Here is a 17,861-nt window from a genome sequence, read left to right as displayed (position 1 = left end):
TTTCAAGAGTCAATGAACTTATCTAGAGAATAAAACTTAGTAGTCTGGGTTCCAGCCTGAAACACTGTTGCATGAATTTGTTGCCACTCGCTAATTTTACGGAACTCAGCGATTCAGGCTGGAACCCAGGCTAAAACCTTGGTCCCTTATATTAAAATGGTCACCATGTACAATAGTTCTGACACACTTTATCTGAAGTGATAAAGAACATCTTACACTATACCAGCATCTCTATAGTGTACATTGCACATAGTAAATTGTGTCTAACATTTTTGAACAGCTGTAATATTATAAGCTGCTTTCAGTGTACTTCTGATGAAAATACAACACAGACAATTGAATTCCATTTATACATTTATTGAATAGCAAAAGATCCGTTTTACTCCTGCATCTTCTCAATGGTCTCCTCCTTGTATTTGCCCTTCTCCTTTCCATCAGCGCGGGACTTAGCCTTGCGCTCCAGGATCTTCTTGCGGTCCTTGTCCAGTTTTAGCCTGGTGATGACCACCTGAAGAGTAGAAAATATATATTTTATGAACAGATCTACATGAGAAAACATTTGTGCAATGGTGTTTAGTAAAAATAGTGAGCAAGCTCACTGGGGTGCATACTTAGTTTAGACTAGTCATTGGTTAGACATGGGTTAAGGTTAGGTTTAGGTGTGCTGCCCCGTGGGAGGTTAGGTTTAGGGTGAAGGTTTGAGATATGTTCTAGTTGTAGGACTAATGACTGGTCTAACCAATGACTAGTCTAAACCAAAAACTGTCTAAACTAAGTACTGCACCCAGCTCACTACTATGATAGATCAGCCAAGCATTAGATGTTTTTATAATCGATTAACTGCTGTTAACCTATATTACTATTCTAGTCTTGCACATTCATGTCCCAGATGCTGGGGAAAATAATGTTTCATGAAGGAGCAACAGTGAGAGCAAGATGGGGCCATTTCAATTATTCTAATATGAATTCTATGCATTAACGATAGGTTAAGAAATCATTAGACACTTCCAAATACTGGGTTCTCATTCTGGGGAAAACTCTGCAACTGTACATAAAACAGCGATACAATACATTTTACAACATTTGAGAGCATTGTCCTCAATAGAATGATAGGATTTTAAAAAAGGTTTTAAGTTGCCCTGCAAGCCCAAATTCACCATACTGTAGCTTCAATACACCTGTCCAAGACACCTATAATACACACAATAGTCAGGCATGCTGGGTGCGTGCGTGTATGAGTGCATGCGAGCCAACTGAATATTTTCTTAAAGGACAACTCCCCCCCCCCCCCCCATCCTGACCAGCCTATTATTATTATGTTCCATATTCTGCTACAATACATGTTTGCACTTTAATTAAATTAAAGCTGCATTTTATGGGGGGGGGGTGTTACTGAAAACGATGTTGGTGCTTCTTGCACTAACTTTTTATAAGCAATAAATGTTCTCCAATGCATTAAAGGAATTATTGTGTTAGAATTTGTTACTGTAAAAAAAAAAAATCGGGCTTTTTGATTCTCCACTAATCGGTAATATCGGCCAAAAACCATATGGGTCGATCACTAGTAAACACACACCATAGCTTCAATACACCCATCCAAGACACCTACAGTATAATACACATGTGTACACATGAAACGCTCTAGCTGCTGCTAGGAACAGTGTAAAACCCAAATGCACCCAACCACCCCTTGCTCAGAAGGCACAGATGAGAACCCAACCTCCTCACCAACCCACCCACAAAACCATTTTGTCTAATCCAAGGCTTCCTGTGTGAAGGCAAGATGGAGGAACCAATGGAGGCAGCAGAACCATCTAGGTTTCACCACAAGTCACAAGATCCAGATTGTCTTGGCTAGCAGCACCTCTCCCACAAGGAGTGGACAATCATCAACCACCCGAGGACACTGTGAATGTGGGGATCCACTACAGACTGTGGGACACATGATGACCTAAAACCATCCCTGGGCCTGGTCAAGCGTTATATATTTATTCATTAGACAATATAGAACAAATGCAGCCAAAATATTTCCACTTAGTCAGGGGTACAGATTTTCCCAACTTTATCCCCTTTATGTACTGGATTATACACTATATTAAAACACAAGTGGTCATCTATTAAGTAACCTCCAGATACAAAAACAATGTAATCTATGTACTTCTACTAGCCTTAGCCCACATACTTAGTTGACCGGGGTCCCCCCGATCTAATACATGGTACACTGAACTTCTTCTCCCTCTACTCTACTGCATATATCATTGCGAACGCAATGAGCACTTACTATGAGACCTAGCAGATCATGTCTGTCTGTGTGTCTGTCTGTCCCGCTTTTGTGCCCATATATGGAGCTGAGTGAGTGTCCCGCTGTTACGTCACCATGACTCAGCCATAACCATATAAGGAGTTCCCAAAGCAGCTATACGTCCAAAACCCAAATATGTACGAGCTGCGTTCGCTTCCCGCGTTTGCGCGTCTTACTCGTCTGCAAACAGCCCATCTACAAGTCAACATGTCGCAATGCGCTGTGAACTGAACATTTGCCACAGAATAAATAAGCAAGGGTTTTCCAACATTATGTAGTAGGCCTTCTATGATGTGCTGTACTTGCATCCAATTAACTTACAATAATGTTCCACATGTGGAATACAACCAAAGACTTATCTACTAGAGAAAGCAAGAAATACAGTAAGCACAGCACATATCTGAATGCTGGCAGTTACGCTGACGGCTGTAGTTAAAAGCAAGTATCGCAGCTTCACAATAGAACAAAGCTGATAAACCATAATTCACTTGCCGTTTTACTGATAGTTTTGTAAAACAGAATCATACTTTTGTGCTTGTGAAGTCTACCGATATGGAAGAGCATACAACCCATTTTGTAATTTGAAGATGAGCAATATGGTAGAATAACCAATTTTGCATTGTGAAATGTTCAAGTGATTTACTATCTAGTCAGAGACACCTCACCTTGCTGGAGTGGATGCCGACGTGGACTGTAGTTCCATTGGCCTTTTCCCTCTGAACGCGCTCGATGTAGATGACATATTTCTTCCTGTAGACCTGTACTACTTTGCCAATCTGCTGGCCTTTGTAGTGTCCACGGACCACCTTTGGATGCACACAGAAAAAGAAAAAAAAAGGGTTAACTTAAACATAATTTACAGCACACTGCAGTACACCTGTCTGTCCAAAACAGAGCCGATCTAAAGTAGCCTGGAAGCCAGACAAGTCTATGCCATGCCCAAAATACAGGTGTCCAGGTTGACAGTGGTTAAGCAACTATGACAACAAAAACATATCTACATATTCCTGCTCCCTGAATCAATGTCTCAAAACATCCTCACCTGGACCTCGTCATCTTTGCGGATGGGCATGGACCTCACGTTGTACTTCTGACGGAGCTCCTTGGAGAGGGGGGAGGACATAATCTTCCTACGGATGTGTGAGGGGGCATTGAAGTGCCTCTTGCGGTTCTTGCGCCGCGAGGATGAAACCAATGGATTAAGCTTCATGATGCTGCAAAAGAAAGAAAATGGAGTGCGTTCATTAACAATCACGTACAATTTAGCAGATACTTATCCAGAGCAATGTACATGTGCACGGCTTGATTAAATGGCATTAACTTAACTTACAATATAGGCATTTAGCAGACGCTCATAATCCAGAGCAATTTACAGTAAGCAAGACCAACACATAATACATCAAATACATATAAATGGTCAAGGATAATAAGCAAGCTAGCTAAGAACCTATCATCCATCTGTTCCATCAGTAGAATATCTGTACAATGAAACTATGAATAGTATACAGTAGTGTTCTTAGTCAAACGACAAGATAAAACTGCAAAACAGTGCAAAGAAAAACTGTCAAGTAGCAGGATAATTGACTTGGCATTTGTCTAAACGTGCAATTTTTTTAAATCATTGGTGTACAAACAATAGACCTATATTTTTATCTAAATAAGGTGAACCAGGAACCAACACACATTTTCCACAGTAGAACTACTTTGACACGCTACAAACATTAAACAGAAAAGGTGACATGATGGGCATCGACTCAAGTTTGGAGTTAAGTAAGCTAGTGCAAACATTCTTTTGGTCATGTAAAATATTTAAACTATGGATTTGATCAGCAACCGAGTTGCAAATTGTTATTAGGCCTTTAACAAAAGCAGTTGCATGCGATGACTGGACCAGGCAAGGAGTAGCCAGTCACAAACAGAACAGAAGTTAGAGAACGTAACCAAACTCCAATTCTACAACTTGTGGGGGTAACCAGCATTAAATATTAATATATAACTGGACTAGCACGGTGTGCTACATGGTAGCATAACAGCAAAGCTAGCTAGTAGCACCAGAGAACCTTACAGCTACGATTAGCATGGCTGCTAACTACAACACATTCCACTATTGTTAAGATTTGTTTACCGTCCCGTTAACTAGTTATGTGAACGAGGGCCTCTCGAAATTATCTCTGGAGCTTTTTAGCGCATCTGACCGTCCCAAGCGCATCGACATGCGGATACTCATACAGACAGTCGAACGGGGGGGGGGCTCTCAAACTGGTGCCTTTTACGTTATTATCTAAATGAAACTTGGGTTTCATATCAATCGTTCTTGAACTGTGACAAGATAAGCTTAATGCTCGGGCCAATGTGGGGTAACTTATAGCACGGATGTTTATGATGCATGAGGATAACTTTGGTGATTATCAGCAGTGAATTCTTACCCTGCCGATGATTCCTCTATGGCCAGCGGAAAAGAGAAAGAGAAGTACTTCCGCGAGCATTAGTTCACACCGGACTCCCGCGAGAACTACGAAGAAGAACGAGAACATTAAATAACTTTTATTATAAGATGCCTTAACTGACGACGTCACTTTGCGTCACACTGATAAGCAACAGCATGCGCGCGCATAAACATAAACAAATAATTGGTCTATAGAAACGCTGTTTAGACTTTCTTATTTTTTATTAGATATAATTTATTAAAATTCATTTGATTTAACGTTTATTTACTTATAAAGCAGATTTGCTTAATTAAAATGTTGCAAATCTGTTTATTATTATCATTATCCTTGTTGTTGTTGTTGTTGTTGTTGTTGTTGTTGATAATGATGTTTGTTGATGTTGTTTTTTAGCAGATTGATATTCCCATACAAATCTTCCGGTTTCCGAGCGTTTCCGAGACTAGTAGTTGATCATATGAGAAATTGCCACGAGATGGCGCCAAAGCAATACATTCTTAACCCATTTGGGAGAAGTTTCTTCCATCTATTTTATCATCATCGTCCGGTAGTCACGGGTTATGCTCCAGTTGAAATACTCCAGCATTAATCTGTAGGAGGCCTGGGATGTATATTTATTAAAAGCCAAATATATAAATGACAGAAAAGACAGATCGAGGCTTGTTTCCAGGTTGGTGGATAAACATTCATTCAAATCTAAACAAGCAACAGCACAAGAGACACATTTCCTTTCCTTTCCTTTCCTTTCTTTCCTTTCCTTTCCGTTTGCTTTTACCTTTTACATTTTCACTGTGTGTATGTTGTTGAACAGCCGGCATTAGAGTTAACAGAATAATAATATAGCCTGGCTTGTATACCCTGCCTATAAACCCTTTGCTGTTTTCATTTGTCATGTAGGCTAGTGTTGATCTCTCGTCTCATGCACCTATTTGCAGCTGCTTCTGGGCGGTTGCTGATATGGTGATTATGGTGATAGTTATTTGTTTGTTTTGGCTTGTTTTGACCTTAGCCCAAGGAGTGTTCTTTGTGAAAAACTAATGCTTGGAATGGATTCAGAATCATGAAAAATCCCTATTTTGATATGTCACATGCTACTTAAAGCATATTGAGATTTAGAAAAGTTTGCCTTATAGGCCTATACAGGTAGGTTGTCAATTGTGGCCATATGGATTTGGCCACTGTGGCAACCCCGAAGGTCGCCGGCTCGGATGCCCTATAGCTAAATCATTAGAGCAGGCGCTGGGCTACATAATGTGCAAAATGTTGCGCTTTTATACAAATTAGCGCAAAATCACCATTCTCTCTCCCTATGCTCCTCTCCCCCTGGAGCCCAAAGACCTCTGACAGTCCCGTTACGTTGCGATGATGACCTTCAGGACTATCCTTTGGTAAGATGAAAGGCATTATATGCTCTAATAAAAAGATCAATCAACATCAATGCCAGACCCCTGCGTCAACCCTCCGTCAACACAAACACACATCCCGGCATACATAACATACGTATGCCCACACACAGACACACACACACACACACACACACCCGTGGACATGCACACAGGCGCCACAAACACATCATAGGCCCTCCTCTGCATTAGAGTGCATTGAGTTGAACACAGTATATAAATAAGGATTGATTGAGTGGTCGTACGTGCACGGTGGACTTCAGAGGGGTGTCACTATAGTGTCACTCCACGGGGCTGCAGGACTGGCGTGCTGAGCGTCGCCACTCAGCCAGGTTTGCTCTGTTTACTGTAGCTAATAATCTATAATTGCCTCTCCTGTTGAGGATAATTAACGTTTGCCAGCATGTCACTACCTGCAGAGTGTCATTCATTAGAGATGATGATAAAACGCATGAGTCACCCCCTGTGTCGGCCCCAGCTCTGCAGGGAGGTTGCACGGGCAGGGGAGGGGGAGGGAGGGATGCCAGTGGGGCGTTCACCTGCTGAATTTATATCGCCCTCCCCCACCCCCATCCTCCAGCCTGGCATAATGACCTCATTAACCACTTGATATGCCCTAAATTAATAGATTGCAGCAAAGGTTCATGGCAGTGGTTCTCAAAGCAGGAGGTCCAGGCCGGGACCCCCTGGAGTCCTTGAGTGTGTTCCAATCCAGCTGGGTCCCCAGCTGTATAAACAAATTATTGATAGTTGGGAACGAACCCTTACTTACAAGTCTGTAACTCTGAGAGTGATGCTGTGGGCTTGTCAAAAGAACATGCAGTGAAAATAGCCAATCAACAAGCTTTTTGATGCTTTAGACTTATAAGCGTTTTAGATACGAAAGCAGATATAAAAATATATATATATTTTGTGGCTTGCGCCTTTAGGCCTATTGTATTTTTGTATAGAGGGACAGACAGTAGGCTGACAGGCAATGGGGAGAGAGATGGGGGGGGGGGGGGTGACATGCAGTAAAGGCCGTCTGGGTCGGGAGTCGAACCCGCAGCACACTGCCAGGCTGGATTAGCAGCCAAGGTGCCTGGACCGCTGATCCACAGCCCAGGCCGAAAGCAGATATTTCTAAAAACGATTGCAGATTTATAAGCTCAAAACGCATGTCGATACGATGCGTTTACGATGCGTTTTTTATTTAGTTTTTAATCTTTTAACATGGAGACACCAGGTTGAACGTTACTTGTTGAAAGTGGTGGCATAATGCCACAACTCATAATCTGAGGTCTAAATAAATAAATACAGTATAGCTATGATAGTTGTGATGAGAAATTGGCAGACACACAATCATATTCAAAGATGAATGGCTATTATGGTTAAATGTTGCTGTGATTGAGGTAGGCTTCTGCAGGCGTGGAAAGGTCGCCATACATGATTTATGAGGAGAAAATGTCACGTGGTGAGGGGAGTTGGATGTGGTTTGTGTGCGATGCAGAAGGCTTTCTTCTTCCCTTATAAGTGCCCTCTGCCCTGTCTTTTTAAGTCACAAGCCTAATTCATGCTCTGTGTCATACGGCGGTGTCGAGCGCCTAGAAGGCTAGAATGTCAGATATACAAGCTCACAGCAGGGCGCGGATTCGATGCATTGTGCACTTGTAGATCTGCTATTTTTGACGTGCAACACCGCTGTACAACAAAGTATGTTTTCAGCCAGGTTGTCCGTCTGTCCATCCATCATCTATGAAAGCTATATCTCAGGATGTCTGGAGGGAATTTCATGACATTTGGCCCAAACTCGAAGTTGAGTAGATTGGAAGTAGATACCGGTAGTCACACTGTCAAGGTCACTGTGAGTGTTACCAAGTGGGATTGTGGATCGGCTGTTTTGTCAGTAATAAAACCTTTAGAATGACACATTGGACATGAGGCAGACTTGCAGGTGAAGATAAGTTTTTAATGAAGTTCCAGGCCTGGACAACATAGTGAAATAATAAAGAAAATAACTCAAAACAACTTAACTGAGAACTGAGAGGTACTGGTGTCAACCTCTCCCCATGGCAGCAGAAACTCTACTGAGCCATTTCCCCTCTATATAGACTCCTGACTCCACCCCTGGCTAAGCAGTCAGCGAATCACAATACATTTAACAACACAAGCAATCAGAGCTCTCTTCAGGCCATCAAGGCAGCTTCCCAACTACAGCATCTGCATAGATAAACACAAGTATATTAATTCACATGTCACAGCAGAATGTGCACCTTCTGTGGGACTGAGAATCAACTTGTTACACATACCATACAGAAACAATACAATGAACATATATTGTAGAACAGCATATATTAGTCTGACAGAGGCTGCTCTGTCACAGTGAGTGTGAACTGAAAGTGAAAACGCATGCATTACATTCCTTCAAAGTTCTTCAGGCACTGCATTATGGGCTAGTCTACAGACGAATACTGGACAACTCACCCCGGTGAGTTGTCTGCACTTTCTGACATGGCGGGGTGAGTTGTCTGTACTTTCCGCTGGGGAAAGTTGGGCGAGTTGGTAAAGGGAAAAGACGGACAACTCACCCCGAAAGTCCAGACAACTCACCCCGGTGAGTTGTCTTCACTTTCTGACAGTACTTTCCATGGCACCCATTACAGTAATTCAATTTCGGATCTAACTATCGGTTCCTACAGACTGCACAGTCACCCGCTAATTATTTATTTAACAGTAAAATCCAGTGAAACTAAGGAGTAGGGCGTCTCTCTCTCTATGGCTATATACTTTTAATTTTTACCCATGGGAGACTGTGATGGCCACCCTTGTTTTAACTTGTTTTATATTTTTCACTGTACAGCCCTTCGTCTCCAATGACAGGTGTTAGAAATTGGTGGTTAGATTGCAGATTGCATTGTGTTTGACAGTTAGATATAGTGTACAAATCTAACCAAATGGAACAGACAGTCTGAAATCTCACCTCTTCAGAATCCATCTTAACCCGTAGCACCCGTAAGACCTTACATGCGCATGCAAAGGGCTCAACTTATGTAACTTAGATAGCATTTGATGTAGAAATAGCACTCTATGGTAGTGTATACGCATTAGTTTCATTATATAGATATTCCACTTCTAGGTTCTTATAGCTTACGTATGATTCTTGCCCATGTACCATGTTTTGTTCTTGCTTACTGTAATTTGCTCTGTAGTGTCTTCTATAGTTGTAACATACACAACTCAATTGCATTACTTTCAAAATCAAAATGTGGTTACCACATTTTGTGAGTAACAAATTAAACTGACTGGGCAGAGGAGAGAAGCTGGCCGATTTCCTTCTGGATCTGTATTGAACATCCAGTACCGTGTAAAATCGTCATTGGCATAGCAGTGCAAGATGCTATCACATAACATGGGCATTGCACTGGTTATATTGTCACTGTGTATTCTGCTTCCAGAGCTCATGACCCAATGTTAGCAGTTAGCGCAAAGAAAATATCAAATTAAATGTATTATACAGAGATTCAATTATATTTTCTGGCAAATTGGAGATGTGGATGCTTTATTAAGTGCCTAAAACTACCCGTTATATCGCCATGTTAAACCTTGTTGACTGTGATTGATATTCTATGAAAGCTGCAAAGAGCATGTTAATTTCAGTGTACACTGCATGTTGTATGGAGTTGTGTTTGAGATCTTGCCACCGTAGCCTATGCAGTCCAAACCATTAACTACTTAGTTTGAAGATGTAAAGTTGATAGTTTCACTGATTAAATATATTGGAATATTTCTTGGGTGGAATCAGGAAGGAAAAAAACAATATATATAGCAGCTGTTATAAATATAGAAGATGGTAAAAATGGATTAAGTGATTTAAGATGAATGTGATACTACTACTTGTCACTGGGGGCCCGCTGGAAACTAGTGTTTTCTAGTCCCCATTTGCAGCATCACTGACTGCCATCATAGTGCATGTTTGTAGTGTATGAGGTTTAAATCTCATGTAGCTACTTGTACACATTAACAAATTAAACATATGGATGCCCTCTGCTGGAATGTGTCACAATGACCACACTTTAAGGTAAATAAGTAAGGCAAATAAGACAACCCTGTAAGCTGTAGTGGTTTCACTAAGGACAAATATCCATGTTTTCTTCAAATAAAAGCTTTTATTAAAACAAATTCAAAATTAAGACAAACTTTAAAACTCAATAGAAACCTTTTTAAAAGTATTAACACCTATAAATTATATAAACATAATTAACAGAGATCTTTAATAGCTACAATCACATTGAAACTCACAGTACACAAGGTCGGACTTGACAGGCCGCATGTTGGTGTGAAGGGGAAATGCCTTCAATTTGGGAGACTTTGAGACGTGATGGTGAGCGGCTTGAGATCAGATGGAGAGCGAGCAGATCGAGTGCACAGGTATGGATGCAGTACTCTACCATTAAATCTCAGGCCAGAGAACACGTAGAGCAGATCCTTTGCAGCCACGTTATGAAAGGAGACCTGTCCCGCGTCATAGTCTACAAAGACCCCCACTGCCTGTAGCTTCTCCTTCACCAAAAGATTGAACCCAGAAGACACGGAGCCATATGCACGATACTGGCCAGCATCCAGCACAATGACCCAGCATTCATTCCTAACAGACATGCTGACCGGATACTTTCTGTTAAGGGATGCACTCGCCACTCCTACAGTCCAACTAGTCTTCCCCTTTACCTGGACCTCAAAGTAAAACTTCCCTGAATTGAACCCTTCCTTTGACAACACTGCATGATGTTTAAATCGCTTTCTAGCATCAGGGACATCTTGAGGTGTTGCTCCAAGCATCACTGCTTTCCCATCGGGGGACACGATGAGGTCACAGTGTGCAGTGTCTGGGTCAAGGGTCACATCCACAGCGCAAGCCTTCAGCCGCTGCAGAGTGACTTCCTGGTCCAGAAGAGTTGCACATCTCCTAACGCAGTTGGTATCAGGCAGTTTGAAGTCAACCACAGTGTTCTTCAGGTCCTTGTTCAGCAGAGCGGGCAGGCTTGACAGCAACAGGACAAGGCGATGGTGATCGACAAGGCAATGGTGTTCATCAAAGCAATGCTCCAGGTCATCACGTTTCTTGCCGAGCTCAGTGATGTCCATGTTCAGTTCTGTAAGGACACCTTCCGCTTGCTGCTCTGCCGCTCTACACCGGTCGCCAATCACCGCAACTAGATCTGGCCGGGAGTGGATCAGCTGCTCTTTGAAGACTCGTGCCCTCTTAGTGAAGAGTTTGAGCTCACGGAGCCTGTGTGATCGTGCGGTTATCGCACTCTGGACTTCTGCACGTTTGGATTCGTATTCCGTCTTAAGTAGTACAATGTGGTGATTTTTGTGGTCCGTTGTCATGCAACCACCACAAATACATGCCTGGTCAGTCTTACAATAGAGGTCAATGTGCCTGTGATGGTTCTTGCACAACCTGTCTTCAAGACCTGATAGAGGCACAGCTAAAGTGTGGCCCCTGAGGCCTGCAACTCTCAGGTGAGGCTCCAGGTGCGTCTCACAGAAAGAAGTTAGGCATACTAGACAAGACAGAACAGCCATGTCCTTCCTCGCAGAGCAGATGTCACAAAGAATGCCATGAGCAGATTGGTTTTCTAGAAGTTGAGCCCACTTCTTATGTCCTACAGCCAACTCTGACAAGAAAGTATTGACTTGCATTTGAGGTCTGGTTGGAAACCTTGCATTACACAGAGGACACTGGTAAATGACCCTGGTGTCCCAGTAGTGTTGAATACACGGCTTGCAGAAGTTGTGGCCACATGGTGTGGTGACTGGTTCGGTGACCATATCCAGACAGATCGCACAGACCAAGTGCTCACCGGTAAGAAGAAACCTGGCAGCTGCCATATCTGGATAGGAGAAAAAAAGGGGAAAAAAAGATAAACGATATGAATCTTAAAGCCATTTCAGTTCAAGATACATTTAGCGTCCCCATTCCATAGGGCTAACAGTCAGTGAAAATCTACAAACTCGCATAGACATTTAGTGTATAGCAAAAGCAGGCAGCCAACTCAATACTACTTTAGTACAAAGTTATATTTCTCTTCTTTATTAACTTTACTGGGCATTTCCAATTTTCAGTTTACTTCTACTCCACTACACCTCAGATGCAAATATTGTAGTTTTACTCCACTACAAATTGAAAACATTAAACAACCAGGTGCCCAAAGATGGACAAGTCAATAAAGTTGATCAAAGGGGATGAAACTGATACGAATCAATGGACCGTTATAGAACAAATCATGTTGGTTTAGTATTTTCCATTTTTTTAACTCCAGAGTGCCAGGATCCCCCCTTTTTCTCTGATATAGCCACTTCGCCCTATACATTTTGGCCATTTGAAAATGGCAGATAGCTCCCTGTGAGCTTGTAGATTTGCCATTTTCAAAAGAACACATTTGAAAACTTGTGAAATGGGGGTTTCTGCATAAGTATGTGTATTTTGATACCAATAGGCCTACTATAATGTAGTTTTACTCAAGTACATTTTTAACCAGTTTGTTCTTGAAATATTTCTACATTGCAGTATTGATATTTTAACAAGAATCTGACATTTGATTGCATTAATACATTTTCTTCTTACCTCGACTGTGGTGCAATTAAGTTTCAAAATAAAATAAAGAAATCACTATGTGTGGGTTCACGCAGGGTGGCTGTTGACACGTGCCAAACTTGTGCAAAGCTAGCCTTTTTGACTAGTGAACACAGCTGAAAGGAATCACGTTAATTGCGGGTGTGTTTCATTTAGGTTTCATCATCATCAGTGGTGGAAAGTAACTAGTACATATACTCAAGTAGGCTACTGTACTTAAATACAATATTTAGGTATTTGTAGTTTACTTGAGTATTTACAATACCTTTACTTCAGAGTAAAAAACTTGAGTATTTCCAATACCTTTACTTCAGAGTCAAATATTGTACTTTTACTCGATCCACTACAATTATTTGAAAACGTTTTACTAGTTACATTGTAGACACACACACACACACACACACACACACACACACACACACACACACACACACACACACACACACACACACACAGCAATTAAGGTTCAAGGTTAAATAATGTACCACATACTTGTCTTTTTTGGTTTGATTTAGTTTGTTTATTTTCAGCACTACTACATTCTTTCTAACAGGCATAAAGGACTACACACAACACAACCGGTTAAATGACACCTGTTTATTTCAAGTTTGGTGATAAAGTTACAGACTGGAGTGCACATCCACATGTTATATTTTATTGATTCAAAGTGTGCGTGTCCCCGTCGGTCTGTTACCTAATCTCCGGCACTGTTACCCCATTTTTAAGAAAACTATACATAGTCGGGGGATATTAATCAAATCTGGGAATACATTTCTTACCAAGACTTTTCTTCACTAATATGTTGGTAAGGGTGTCTAGTCTACTAACATGTTCAATTGGGCTCAACCACCCTTTTTGACAGCTGCTGAAAGTTGGGGTACCATCAACAACCAATATATGGCAAAATGTTCTAAATTTCATTATACTTTAAGTAGCATGTGACGTGTCAAACTAGGGGGTTTTCATTTTTACCCATGGGAGACTGTGATGGCCACCCTTGTTTTAACTTGTTTTATATTTTTCACTGTACAGCCCTTCGTCTCCAATGACAGGTGTTAGAAATTGGTGGTTAGATTGCAGATTGCATTGTGTTTGACAGTTAGATATAGTGTACAAATCTAACCAAATGGAACAGACAGTCTGAAATCTCACCTCTTCAGAATCCATCTTAACCCGTAGCACCCGTAAGACCTTACATGCGCATGCAAAGGGCTCAACTTATGTAACTTAGATAGCATTTGATGTAGAAATAGCACTCTATGGTAGTGTATACGCATTAGTTTCATTATATGGATATTCCACTTCTAGGTTCTTATAGCTTACATATGATTCTTGCCCATGTACCATGTTTTGTTCTTGCTTACTGTAATTTGCTCTGTAGTGTCTTCTAAATGCCTACATTGTAAGTTGTAACATACAGTACACAACTCAATTACATTACTTTCAAAATCAAAATGTGGTTACCACATTTTGTGAGTAACAAATTAAACTGACTGGGCAGAGGAGAGAAGCTGGCCGATTTCCATCGTTATATCGCCATGTTAAACCTTGTTGACTGTGATTGATATTCTATGAAAGCTGCAAAGAGCATGTTAATTTCAGTGTACACTGCATGTTGTATGGAGTTGTGTTTGAGATCTTGCCACCGTAGCCTATGCAGTCCAAACCATTAACTACTTAGTTTGAAGATGTAAAGTTGATAGTTTCACTGATTAAATATATTGGAATATTTCTTGGGTGGAATCAGGAAGGAAAAAAACAATATATATAGCAGCTGTTATAAATATAGAAGATGGTAAAAATGGATTAAGTGATTTAAGATGAATGTGATACTACTACTTGTCACTGGGGGCCCGCTGGAAACTAGTGTTTTCTAGTCCCCATTTGCAGCATCACTGACTGCCATCATAGTGCATGTTTGTAGTGTATGAGGTTTAAATCTCATGTAGCTACTTGTACACATTAACAAATTAAACATATGGATGCCCTCTGCTGGAATGTGTCACAATGACCACACTGTAAGGTAAATAAGTAAGGCAAATAAGACAACCCTGTAAGCTGTAGTGGTTTCACTAAGGACAAATATCCATGTTTTCTTCAAATAAAAGCTTTTATTAAAACAAATTCAAAATTAAGACAAACTTTAAAACTCAATAGAAACCTTTTTAAAAGTATTAACACCTATAAATTATATAAACATAATTAACAGAGATCTTTAATAGCTACAATCACATTAAAACTCACAGTACACAAGGTCGGACTTGACAGGCCGCATGTTGGTGTGAAGGGGAAATGCCTTCAATTTGGGAGACTTTGAGACGTGATGGTGAGCGGCTTGAGATCAGATGGAGAGCGAGCAGATCGAGTGCACAGGTATGGATGCAGTACTCTACCATTAAATCTCAGGCCAGAGAACACGTAGAGCAGATCCTTTGCAGCCACGTTATGAAAGGAGACCTGTCCCGCGTCATAGTCTACAAAGACCCCCACTGCCTGTAGCTTCTCCTTCACCAAAAGATTGAACCCAGAAGACACGGAGCCATATGCACGATACTGGCCAGCATCCAGCACAATGACCCAGCATTCATTCCTAACAGACATGCTGACCGGTTTCCTTCTGTTAAGGGATGCACTCGCCACTCCTACAGTCCAGCTAGTCTTCCCTTTTACCTGGACCTCAAAGTAAAACTTCCCTGATCTGAACCCTTCCTTTGACAACACTGCATGATGTTTAAATCGCTTTCTAGCATCAGGGACATCTTGAGGTGTTGCTCCAAGCATCACTGCTTTCCCATCGGGGGACACGATGAGGTCACAGTGTGCAGTGTCTGGGTCAAGGGTCACATCCACAGCGCAAGCCTTCAGCCGCTGCAGAGTGACTTCCTGGTCCAGAAGAGTTGCACATCTCCTAACGCAGTTGGTATCAGGCAGTTTGAAGTCAACCACAGTGTTCTTCAGGTCCTTGTTCAGCAGAGCGGGCAGGCTTGACAGCAACAGGACAAGGCGATGGTGATCGACAAGGCAATGGTGTTCATCAAAGCAATGCTCCAGGTCATCACGTTTCTTGCCGAGCTCAGTGATGTCCATGTTCAGTTCTGTAAGGACACCTTCCGCTTGCTGCTCTGCCGCTCTACACCGGTCCCCAATCACCGCAACTAGATCTGGCCGGGAGTGGATCAGCTGCTCTTTGAAGACTCGTGCCCTCTTAGTGAAGAGTTTGAGCTCACGGATCCTGTGTGATCGTGCGGTTATCACACTCAGGACTTCTGCACGTTTGGATTCGTATTCCGTCTTAAGTAGTACAATGTGGTGATTTTTGTGGTCCGTTGTCATGCAACCACCACAAATACATGCCTGGTCAGTCTTACAATAGAGGTCAATGTGCCTGTGATGGTTCTTGCACAACCTGTCTTCAAGACCTGATAGAGGCACAGCTAAAGTGTGGCCCCTGAGGCCTGCAACTCTCAGGTGAGGCTCCAGGTGCGTCTCACAGAAAGAAGTTAGGCATACTAGACAAGACAGAACAGCCATGTCCTTCCTCGCAGAGCAGATGTCACAAAGAATGCCATGAGCAGATTGGTTTTCTAGAAGTTGAGCCCACTTCTTATGTCCTACAGCCAACTCTGACAAGAAAGTATTGACTTGCATTTGAGGTCTGGTTGGAAACCTTGCATTACACAGAGGACACTGGTAAATGACCCTGGTGTCCCAGTAGTGTTGAATACACGGCTTGCAGAAGTTGTGGCCACATGGTGTGGTGACTGGTTCGGTGACCATATCCAGACAGATCGCACAGACCAAGTGCTCACCGGTAAGAAGAAACCTGGCAGCTGCCATATCTGGATAGGAGGGAAAAAGGAAAAAAAAAGATAAACGATATGAATCTTAAAGCCATTTCAGTTCAAGATACATTTAGCGTCCCCATTCCATAGGGCTAACAGTCAGTGAAAATCTACAAACTCGCATAGACATTTAGTGTATAGCAACATTTAGTGTATAGCAAAAGCAGGCAGCCAACTCAATACTACTTTAGTACAAAGTTATATTTCTCTTCTTTATTAACTTTACTGGGCATTTCCAATTTTCAGTACCAACAGTTTACTTCTACTCCACTACACCTCAGATGCAAATATTGTAGTTTTACTCCACTACAAATTGAAAACATTAAACAACCAGGTGCCCAAAGATGGACAAGTCAATAAAGTTGATCAAAGGGGATGAAACTGATACAAATCGATGGACCGTTATAGAGCAAATCATGTTGGTTTAGTATTTTCCCTTTTTTAAACTCCAGAGTGCCAGGATCCCCCCTTTTTCTCTGATATAGCCACTTCGCCCTATACATTTTGGCCATTTGAAAATGGCAGATAGCTCACTGTGAGCTTGTAGATTTGCCATTTTCAAAAGTTATACATTTGAAAACTTGTGAAATGGGGGTTTCTGCATAAGTATGTGTATTTTGATACCAATAGGCCTACTATAATGTAGTTTTACTCAAGTACATTTTTAACCAGTTTGTTCTTGAAATATTTCTACATTGCAGTATTGATATTTTAACAAGAATCTGACATTTGATTGAATTAATACATTTTCTTCTTACCTCGACTGTGGTGCAATTAAGTTTCAAAATAAAATAAAGAAATCACTATGTGTGGGTTCACGCAGGGTGGCTGTTGACACGTGCCAAACTTGTGCAAAGCTAGCCTTTTTGACTAGTGAACACAGCTGAAAGGAATCACGTTAATTGCGGGTGTGTTTCATTTAGGTTTCATCATCATCAGTGGTGGAAAGTAACTAGTACATATACTCAAGTAGGCTACTGTACTTAAATACAATTTTTAGGTATTTGTAGTTTACTTGAGTATTTACAATACCTTTACTTCAGAGTAAAAAACTTGAGTATTTCCAATACCTTTACTTCAGAGTCAAATATTGTACTTTTACTCGATCCACTACAATTATTTGAAAACGTTTTACAGTAGTTACATTGTAGATTGCAAACATTACAAAACATATAGTATAGCTATAGACCTACATTTTTGGCCAGTTGAAAAAATGAAAATAGCTGATCCACAAGCTCACAATGCGTTGCATTG

At 41.4% G+C, this 17,861-nt stretch overlaps 2 protein-coding genes across 2 annotated transcripts; both read right to left on the bottom strand.

The window, feature by feature from the left end:
* Window positions 1–341: 341 nt before the first annotated feature.
* rpl26 (ribosomal protein L26) lies at window positions 342–4,816 on the bottom strand. Its single transcript, XM_080774679.1, has 4 exons — window positions 4,729–4,816; window positions 3,345–3,516; window positions 2,968–3,108; window positions 342–508 (listed from the first exon to the last, which is right to left on the bottom strand). Exons 2-4 carry the CDS (start codon window positions 3,510–3,512, stop codon window positions 380–382), a joined length of 438 nt encoding a protein of 145 aa, XP_080630805.1. The 5' UTR covers window positions 3,513–3,516; window positions 4,729–4,816; the 3' UTR covers window positions 342–379.
* A 10,247-nt stretch (window positions 4,817–15,063) lies between these two features.
* On the bottom strand, window positions 15,064–16,296 carry LOC308322157 (E3 ubiquitin-protein ligase TRIM39-like; the record flags this gene model as incomplete). Its single annotated transcript, XM_080773350.1, has 1 exon — window positions 15,064–16,296. One exon carries the CDS (start codon window positions 16,294–16,296, stop codon window positions 15,064–15,066), a length of 1,233 nt encoding a protein of 410 aa, XP_080629476.1.
* Window positions 16,297–17,861: the final 1,565 nt, after the last annotated feature.

The sequence above is a fragment of the Protomyctophum bolini genome, assembly GCF_963924005.1.
Source record: "Protomyctophum bolini genome assembly, chromosome: 10".
NCBI lineage: Eukaryota > Metazoa > Chordata > Actinopteri > Myctophiformes > Myctophidae > Protomyctophum > Protomyctophum bolini.
This window is presented reverse-complemented; position numbering and strand designations above follow the sequence as displayed.